Source organism: Tupaia chinensis, unplaced genomic scaffold, assembly GCF_000334495.1.
Source record: "Tupaia chinensis unplaced genomic scaffold, TupChi_1.0 Scaffold000247_1, whole genome shotgun sequence".
Lineage (NCBI taxonomy): Eukaryota > Metazoa > Chordata > Mammalia > Scandentia > Tupaiidae > Tupaia > Tupaia belangeri.
Genome location: NW_006159725.1, coordinates 1176382 through 1185894, shown reverse-complemented (window position 1 = coordinate 1185894; position 9513 = coordinate 1176382). Strand labels below are relative to the sequence as shown.

General features: G+C 46.3%; 1 protein-coding gene across 2 annotated transcripts in view; it reads right to left on the bottom strand.

Moving 5' to 3' along the window:
• Positions 1–9513, bottom strand: part of TECTA (tectorin alpha) — a 95940-nt gene that overhangs the window by 83381 nt on the left and 3046 nt on the right. For both annotated transcript variants that reach the window (XM_027771978.1, XM_027771979.1), the window contains exons 2-5: positions 8628–8761; positions 5001–5288; positions 1282–1419; positions 783–948 (exon numbers count right to left, since the gene is read on the bottom strand). In XM_027771978.1, coding sequence (XP_027627779.1) covers positions 783–948; positions 1282–1419; positions 5001–5288; positions 8628–8761 — 726 coding nt within the window. The remainder of the gene's footprint in view (positions 1–782; positions 949–1281; positions 1420–5000; positions 5289–8627; positions 8762–9513) is intronic.

Sequence of the window (9513 nt, the reverse complement as noted above, 5' to 3'; positions counted from 1 at the left end):
ATGTCAACAGAAAGTCTTTTTTTCTGAGTGCTTTTGGACACATAAGAAGCAGGAATCTATAATCTGGATGTTCCTATGAGAGTCCCGGGCTATTTTGCACATCCAAAGAGGTTTTGATAGTTCAGAGAAGGCTCCAAACATTGGATCCAGTGTAAAGGAAACCCACTGAGGTTACCTATGGCGTATTCACAGACACTTCCAGCCAACTTTGATTTTCCCCAAAGTCCTGCATGTTTTGCTGCTGTTGGGAGGATTTCAGGACAAGTTAACCCAAAGACTATGTCACTTTTTTTTTTTCCTTCTTTCTTTCTAATCCTGCAAGACAGTACTGATTTACCCTTGCAGGGAGTTGGCAAGGCTCCGAGTGCGCCCACTCCTGAAGATCTACAAAGTGCAGATGGCAGAGCAAGAGTAAGGATGAGAAGACAAACGTAAAGAGGGTGGGGGAGATGACAATAACAACAACGAAAATAATGTTCAACAGGAGGGTTCCCTTCTGTCCCTCTGGCTGAAAAGTCACTCAAGATCCCGATCTGCTCTGGAGTCGTTGGGAACAGATAGTTTTGTGCACACCCCAGGCAAGGACTTGCAAAGCTGCAGTGTAGCAAATGCTGGGTTTCAGCTCCTGGAGTGATGAATGTGCATGCTAAAATTACCTTGATCTCCATTACCCAGCTGAGAGATGTCAAAAGAGTAAGGCTTCGCCCCCATGGCTTAAAAGCTTGCCTGTCAATCTAAACTAAACAAACCCGCTTTGCCGGGGAGAAAAGGAAATGCTTTACCCCTGGAGGTGCAGCCATTGGCTGGGTCAATTTCCTTCCCGTCAACTTTAAATGCCCAGCGGCCTGGAACATTGACGTTCGTGGTCTCTTGTATATTCACAATCTCAGGGGTTCTTGACCCCGGGAGGCTGAAGAAATTGGTGAGGTTTCCACCATTAAATCCTGCCTGGAGCACACAAGAGGAAGAGACTTTGAGCACACACTCACACATGCCATCCCCGCTGGCTAGCAGGCGCAACCACCTTACACTCAGTTCCAGCACACCTGAAATCAAGAGATCCCTTTGCCTGGAGTCACTGGGGCCACTCCCAGGTAGGAGTGGCCTCCCTAGTTTACCCCCACTCCAGGTCAAGGTAGCAAACATGACCAGACTAACCTCTTGGTCCACCTGCAAGATCAGATATGCTTCTCTAGCTCAAAGCTGCAGGCAGGATGCTGAGCCACGGAAGGAGAGTCCAGGGATGGAAACACAGGGAGGATGCAGTGGAGAATCGCCTACCTGTGCCATCACTCCACCAAGGCCTGTCAGGGGGTCCCCGCCACTCGCTGTCCCAGTGGTCCAGTTGATTTCATAGTAATTGAAGAGCGTGAAGGTATAGGAGCCGTCAGATACCAGGACGGCCTGGAAAGTGTTCACCTGCAGGATGGGAAGGGATGGGCTCATGACTTGAACTCCAGGAGGCCCTCCCCCAGGGGCGGCTCCCCCTCCCCTGCGCCCGCCCCTCCCCTCCCCCACGCAGCCTGCACGCTCGGCCTCCTCTCTGCACTTGTTCTCGCCTCCAGTGGAAAAGCAAGACGTGTGGGACTGTGCATCTAAAAGAGAAATTGCCTGAGATAATCCTAGAGTCTGACTCAGCGCCCCGCTTCCATCTCTGACTTGAAGCGGAAAGAGATTCTGAGGCCCAGCTTGGCGCGCGGTGGCGCGAGAGCACCGATAGATGGCAGCATGAGAATAAACTATAGGCGCAGTCGGGCCTGGGACCGCCGCAGGCCCGGGTTCCCACAGCAAGGAGGGTGCAGGGAGAGCGCGTGCTTGTCAGACACTAGCGTGGTCCGAGGTTCGAGCTCTCTTCCTTCCCGGATAAGAGCTGCTCTTCTCTGGGCGAGATGTCGTCCCCTTTTAAAATTGAAGTTGGGAAATGATTTTTTGAAAAGCACTTTGTGGGGAGGGAAATGGCTCCTCTAATTGAGCGTTTATGGATCACTTTATATTTGCAAAATTCTGGGCTCTCCTCTGTACCTCAGTCAAGATGGGCATTTGTTTACTGTTTTGTTTGGGGATTTTGGGGGTTCATCCCCACGTGATGGCTAAGAAAACTGAGGACTAAGGGAAAAGAGTGGCTGGAAAATTCACCGTGACCCGGCACCAGAGAAGGGGATTCCAGCCAGACTCCTGGTCTCTCTCTTAGTGCAGTGTCATCACACGCTGCCTTAATTTTAAACTTTTTAGGACAGAGATGTTATGTAAATTCAAACAAACCTTGGGAATGGTTTTCAGAAATAAGCCATAGCAAACTCTGTTCGTTACTATTTCCCTTTGTTAATCCCTACCCCTTATTCAAATAAAAATAGAGTGGAAGAGGAGACTTCATTAACCTTTTTCTATTTAAACCTTGCACTTTTCCCACTGCCTGATACCATCCCGGTTAACATTCTGTCCGACGTAGAGGAAGACCCAAATCCTTATCCTGTGTAATCAAACTGGGGTAGAGGATCTTGGAAGTCCCAAATCTCCCCATTCTAGACAGTCTCGGGGAGAGACACGGTACAAGTAAAGAAAAGCCCTTTTTGTAAAGGAGAACGCTCCCCTCAAGCCAGGTGCCTGCCACGATTGATGGTGGTTATGATAGAGCTGCCCAGGGATATGCCTTCATTCTTTGGCCCCATTCAACCAAAGAGGAAAGTGGGGCACTGAGATGGTAGAACAACCAGCTCAAGATCGCTGTAAGGTCACTAGCAGGGCCAGGTTCACGGGACAGGTGCATAGGTAGGGTCACTTAAGGACTGAACCTGGAACCTTCTTCAGACCAGGATTCCCCTTCGGAAGTGCATTCCTTCTCCCCAAAGGAAGCTGGAATTATCTACGGTCCAAGCGGGTCTTGAGAACAACCCATTTCCAATCCCAGAAGTCACCTTGAAACCAACCAGTCATCCTAAGAATGTTCTAGAGACACTTGCCTTCCACACCCACTTTCTTGTTCGCCCTCACAAGCTTCTGCATCATTTTTCAACTTTTAAGATTCTTCTGGATCTGCTTTTATAAAGTTATGTTTTTAAATTTTTGAGAAACCAGTGATACCAGGAGGCAGCCGCTGAGGATGGTTTAGGATTTGGAGTTAGACTTCAGTTAGAACCCCTACTCTGCCTCTTAGGAGATTTGCATCCTTTTTCTCACCATTTGGGCAAGTTCTTTTCCCTCTCGGGGCCTGTTACTTCACCTTGAAAGTGGAGATAGTACCCGTCAGGGAGGTATATTTTGGGGAGGGCTCAATCATATGCAAAAATAGCTTATCATAACACTGGGCACATGGTAAGCCCTCAGTAAACATTAGTTTTCCTTCTTTGAGATAAACATCTCTCCTTTTCCTTCCCTTTCTGTTGGACTTCATGAAACTCTGCTGGCAAAGAGCTCTCCAGCCTGGGGCTATTTAACCTGATGGTGTATGTCGCTATTCTATATAGGAGAACCAAGGGATCATGGGAGATTGACAAGGTAGGGCCAATTTCAAAGCTAGGGATGGATGGACACCTTTGCAGCTCTGGAGAATTACATAATCCTTTTTTTTTTTTCCCCTCCAAGGAGCTCAAAGCACTTACATGTTACCTCATTCATCCTCATAGAAAGAGTTCTCACCTAGTTCAGAAATGTACTCCAAAGTACAAACCAGAAAGTATCTAAAATATCTTGCCAGTTTTATTGCCAATGGAAGTTCTTTTGAAAAAAAAAACTGGTGGTCAGCATTTGATGGGCATTTCCTCTCTCTCTCTTTTTTTTTTTCTCTCCACTGACACTAAAATTTATCGATCGCTGGCATCCTGCATTCTAACACTGTAAGATATGAGGCTTAAAGGACATAAAACATCACCCGAGGAGTCGTTAGCGATCCATAACATGACAGAGGGAAATGTATGCTTCTTTAGAGGTTGTTTCCAGCCAATGCATCCACTGTCTAAGCTTGTGTCTTTCTGTTCTATAGAACCTCTTAGCAATAAAGTGCTTCTCGATGCTCTGGCTAGAAGGTGCTGAAGCACAATGTCGCAGCGACGAATCGCAGAGCCAGCACTTTCTCACCTTCCTCTAACTCGGAAGTTTCGGTTCCACCCTGAAACAATTGATTCTTTGCCAAGGCAACGGGAAAACAGATGGGATGGGAAATAATCTTAAGAAAGCGGAAAAGTGGAGATTTTTTCGCGTGTCTTTGCTTGCTGGGAATTATACAGTTGAAGATGTGTCTACGACTTCAAAGATATCCCCTGCCAACGTAACCTGAGCAAGCTGCAGGCTGTTGGAAAAAACTACCTTCTGTCCCTCTAGGTAGAAAGTCCATTAGCCCTGCCATAATGCCAGTGATAATCTTTCTTACTTGACTTTGATTTAACTGCTCACTTGGGATTTCAGAGCAGATGCTGAAACTTTATTCATGAAACGCTTTAACTGCCCACTCTAATGAGCATCAAATATGAATCGTTTCGGCCCTGGTCACAATAAAAAAAATAATGTCATTATAACACAACCAAATGAACCAGGTCATTTGTGTTCAAATCTGGCGCCCTATTTTTCTCTTCCTACTAAGTTTTATGCAGGGGAAGGAAATAGCAGTGGAAAGAAGCATTTGTGTGTCTGGCATGAGGAAAGGACCTTTGGGCCCCTAGGAGGGCCCCTAATAATGGGCTGGAAACAGGTGTCAGGAGCCCAATTACTTTCCTGGAAAATCAAAATGCTAGTTACTGCAAGAAAATTGTTCAGGGGCTCTTTTTAGACATTTGTAATAATTTGTGATAGGGGTGACACATCTTCTGAAATATTACAGCTGACGGGACTGGTTAGTTTTAATATTTCCCTCTGTTTCCTGAAAACTGGGTGGCAAGACTCATTAGTTTAACTCCAAGGAACTGAGACTCCTCGGCTCTAAAAAGGAGACTCCTTCACGGTAGTGAAGATGGACAAGAATTAGCTGTCAGGATATGAAGTGGAAAGCGGAAAATTTGAATTATTACAGGTGTGGTGCTGCTGCCTCCATAAAACGTGACTTCCTCCCATGTCACAATGAAAACCCAAGTGGCAGAGAAGGTTGCCATGTCTTTGAAGTACTTCCTGATGTCCTTGGTGGCTCTTTTCAAGATGGCGGGGTCCATGGTCTCTCTGTAATAGATCTCGCCTCGAATTCCATTGTGCACATCTGCCCAGAACGGGGCAATGAAGGCCCTCCCGTCAGTCAAGGGAAAGGATTCTGGCGTGAACTGGCTCACTAGCACATTGAAGGAAACAACTCCGTTGTTATTGACCTACAAAAATAAGAGAGGTTTTTGCACAGTGGGTCTGAAACCATGACAACGTCAGAGTCGCAAACCAAGCCAGACGCTGCCTAATCCTATCAGTGGAAACAACTTTTAACCACTGACTTAAAACCCCTGAACACCAGCTCCCGTTGTTCAAACTAGGAGGTTCGTTTACTTCCAGACAAATTCATTGGTTTTCTTTCACTTTCAATTTGGAGTCCGCCTCATTTCTTATTAATAATCAGTCTCATTTTCATGTTCTCTATTCTGTCTCTATTTACACTTATCAAATGCCACTGGGTTGTGTGCGCATGTGTGTATCTGAGTGTGTTGGGCCAGCCAGTGAGTAATGTAAGCAAAAAAGATTTGGAATCACAGCTGCAAAATAGGAAAACAAATGAACAACCACAGGAGCAAAGGTAAGTTCCAAAATTGAGGACTTACCTCTGAGACCTTGACTTCTAGCTCATGACAAAAGAGGAGTGTCAGAAAAGGATAACTCAAGTACTCTTCATCAAACCCAGATCTCAGGATAATCATCTCCTGGTCTGGACAGGATATGGGAAAGACATCTATGTATGTCACAGTCACTTCCGGACTTAGAACAAGGACAAGGTGAAGACCCACAGACGCCCAATTCCATTCCAACTCCTGTCATTTGATGGCTTCTTTGTATAATCGCTACATAAAATCGAGACATGAACACTTCACATTGCATATGTAAATGACTAACTCATAGTGATTTCTTCATGATTTATAAATGGCTTAGTAAACTTATTAAATTACAAAACCATATTACAAATCACAAACCAATATACGCCTTCAGTTTACACGGGCTCTGTAAACAATTCAGCCTCTGCTTGCACCTGCATGTTGGCAGGTAAACTGATTTAACCCTTGGCTTGTACGACTTCAGCAGCAGAGAACTGCTGGCATGGGATTACTTGCAGTTCCTGGATACAGAAAACCTGCCAATCATTACTTACATGTTCCAATTGTTTGCTAGGTTCCTATTAATCAGTAAAATTATAGACACGAACACTGGCCCAGACTCAGAGGTACTCCTGGGACAAAGGTTTGTGATTTCTTGAAAAGTGGGTCACAGGGCCGGCAGGTGGCCTGGTGGTTAAGGCACTGGACTCCCACATAGCCAACTGCGATTCAAGTCCTAGATCTGGTGGCTTGCTTTCTCACTCTCCCTCTCTCTTTCTGTCTCTGTCCAGTGAGCCTACATGCCCTATGGCAAATAAAAAAATAATAATAACAATAAACAAAATTAAATAAATAGTTCTTTTTTTTTTTAAAGTGCATATCAAGACTTATTATCTCAATTCCAGATAATTGATACTTCTTTTTTTTAAGGATTAGCTATTTCTAGTCTTTTTAAAGAATTATTTTATTTAACTTTATTTATTTATTTATTTTTGATTTGACCAGAAAGGGACAGAGTGAGAGAGAGAGAGAGAGAGAGAGAGGAAAAGTGAGAAAGCAGACATTTCCCATCTCTAACAATTAGACTCCTTCATGGCAGTGAAGATGAACAAGAATTAGATGTCAGGGTATGCAATGCGAAGCAGAGAATTTGAAGGGTTTGAATTATTGTTTGGAAGCAAGGGTGTGGGTTTGGAAAGGAAGCTGGAAATAAAGCCACAAGGACATGAAGAGCCTGTTGTCCTCCAGTAAGAAAACAACCCAGAAGTTTAAAAAAGAGCACTACGTGGGGCTGGCAGGTGGTGTGGTGGTTAAGGAAGCTGGACTCCCACATGGCCGACCGCAGTTCGAATCCATGACTTGGTGGCTTGCTCTCTCTCTCTGTCTCTCTCTGGTCAAGTTAAAATAAATAAATAGTTAAATAAAATAATTCTTAAAAAAAAAAAGCATTACTCAAAGTGACAGAACAATTAGGGAACCAATCACTTTTAAGTCAGTCTGACCCAAACTAAGGCCTCTCATTTTGCGGGGGCAAAAAAGAATCATTCAGTGCATACATTCATGCAGTGCAATGGAGAAGAAGAGTTACTTAACCAAAGACACCCACACTGGAGGCCTGGGGACTCCGGACTCTAGAATGAAAGTCCTGCACCCGCCCTCATGCCAACGCTGGACCAGCACATTGTAAAGCACACATTGGCTGCTGGAAACATGGACTGGGAGGGCTGGCTGTGAGCACACACACAGAGCATGTGGGGACGCCAGAGCGATGTTTTCTGGGCAATAATAAATATAATGAAACATAGACTAGCACAGGAAGCTGGCAATGACTCTCGGGAGTTTTGATTATATTCTATGGTTAAGATCAGTGGTTCTCACGCTTTGAGGGGGGCATTGGAATCTCCTAGATGGCTTGTGAAGGCACAGATTCCTGGGGGTCCCCTCCCAGAGATTCTGGATTAGGAGGTCTGGGGTGGGGCCCAAGAAGTGATGATGGTGGCATGTGACCAGGTGATGCCAAACGCTGCACGTTCAGGGAGCACTGAGTAGATGAAGAAAGAGGGAGCCATTTTCCAGTCAGCATCAGCCCTGAGCTATAGTCAAAAGTTGGGAAGACAGTGACCCCAGATGTAGAGATGGCCAGAGACAGCAGTGCTTAGAGCTTCATTTCTTTCTCCAAGGCAGAACACAGACTAGGACAGGATGTGACATCGTCTACATAGGCCTCCCCCAACCCTTTAAGGCCAAGAGTAAAGACAAGTTCAGCTGCCCTGGACCCTTCCTTTCAACATGCAACTGTCTTACTAGCAGCAAAGCCAACGATTCAAACATAAATAAATAACCTGCGAGTACAGGTGCCCGGGAGAGCTCTGGCCACAAACGGTATCATTTCCTAGTGCAGGTTTGACGATGGGACCCTCTGGTGCATCTCCGCACCCAGCGAGGGTGGTCACCTGCAGACCATGTAGCTACGGTCGTTGATTGCCCCTCTGCTATGCCCCAACTCCGCTCCAAATTGGTAGGAAGCCCACAAACAGCAGATGCCTAAACTTTTCACACCCCCGGAAGGGAAAGAAAAATGATATTGCTCCTATTGTGGTTCATTGTATCCTTTTATCTCATTGAGTAGCAGGAATAATGCGCGTGGCGTCGGGGCCTCTGCTGCACTTCTCTGTTTAATCACCCACAAAGGCAATTTATTGCCCTGTGTCCTCCCCTACTACGAACATTAGCCATTAAATACACCTTCGACTTTCTTAATCATAAAACCTATCAGCTCATGAAATCTCAGAACTTGGCGTTTGGGCTGCCAATAAATCTTCCACTCCCGGAGCCCTGGAAGAGGATATTACAAATGCTTTCCTTAATGACAAACAGCAAAGAGGGCCACGGCTGGGCCACCGCGCCACTTACATAGACGGTGCGGTAAGGGACGCCAAAGAAGAAAACTGGGATGGCCAGCTTAATCTCAGATGAGCTCCCATCGTCTACTTTAGGGGTTTTGGTGTCATTCTGCCAGAAGGGGTACATGAGTTCCCTCGGCTGAGCTGTCAAGAGAGATGGTGGTTAGATAGATGGCAGCTCCCTCCGTTCGGAGAGCTACTTCCCTCCCACCTGCTAAAGCTGGCTTCTTTCAGTAAGGCTTGCGAGCTACACGCGAGCCAGACCACCATGTCATTCATTCTGAACAGGAGATATACACAGCATGTTTATCTCTGCCTCTGAGCAAGGGGAGAATGGGAGTGATACCATTCCTGCCTCGGAGAAAGCACCTCACAGTTCGTTCTTGTGTTTCCATGCATTGTGGAGAGAACGCTCGTTCCAAGTGTCCGGGGAGTTGTGAAGCCACCACAGCCTGGAGCATGCAGTACCCAGTGACAGCCTCTAGGTCTGGCATGGCTTAGGAGGGCTTGATCCTTGATCAGACAGCAAGGTAGAGAGAAGGCGGCCGTGGCTCTGATGTTTCTTTCTAGCTCAAAGATTCTACTCTCATGCCCTTTCCTGAAAGGGGTTCCCCCCTGCCTCCAACTGCACAATAGGAAAACAGATAACAGATCCCAGAAGGAAGGAAACAACAGTTGGAACCTGGACAGACGTGGAAAGGGAGGGTCTGCCGCAACTGGCCCGTGATTGACCTTGATTGAGGTCTGGACCTGAGACAGGCTCTCTGTCCAGCTCCTGCTCAATTAGGCAGACACAGAATCCCCCTTGCAGAGGGAGGAGGAGCTCTCGAGAACTGTCTGGAGGGACCAGCAGTCAGCGTAATGGCTATGTCTCTGGACTCCCATGTAGTCAGCCA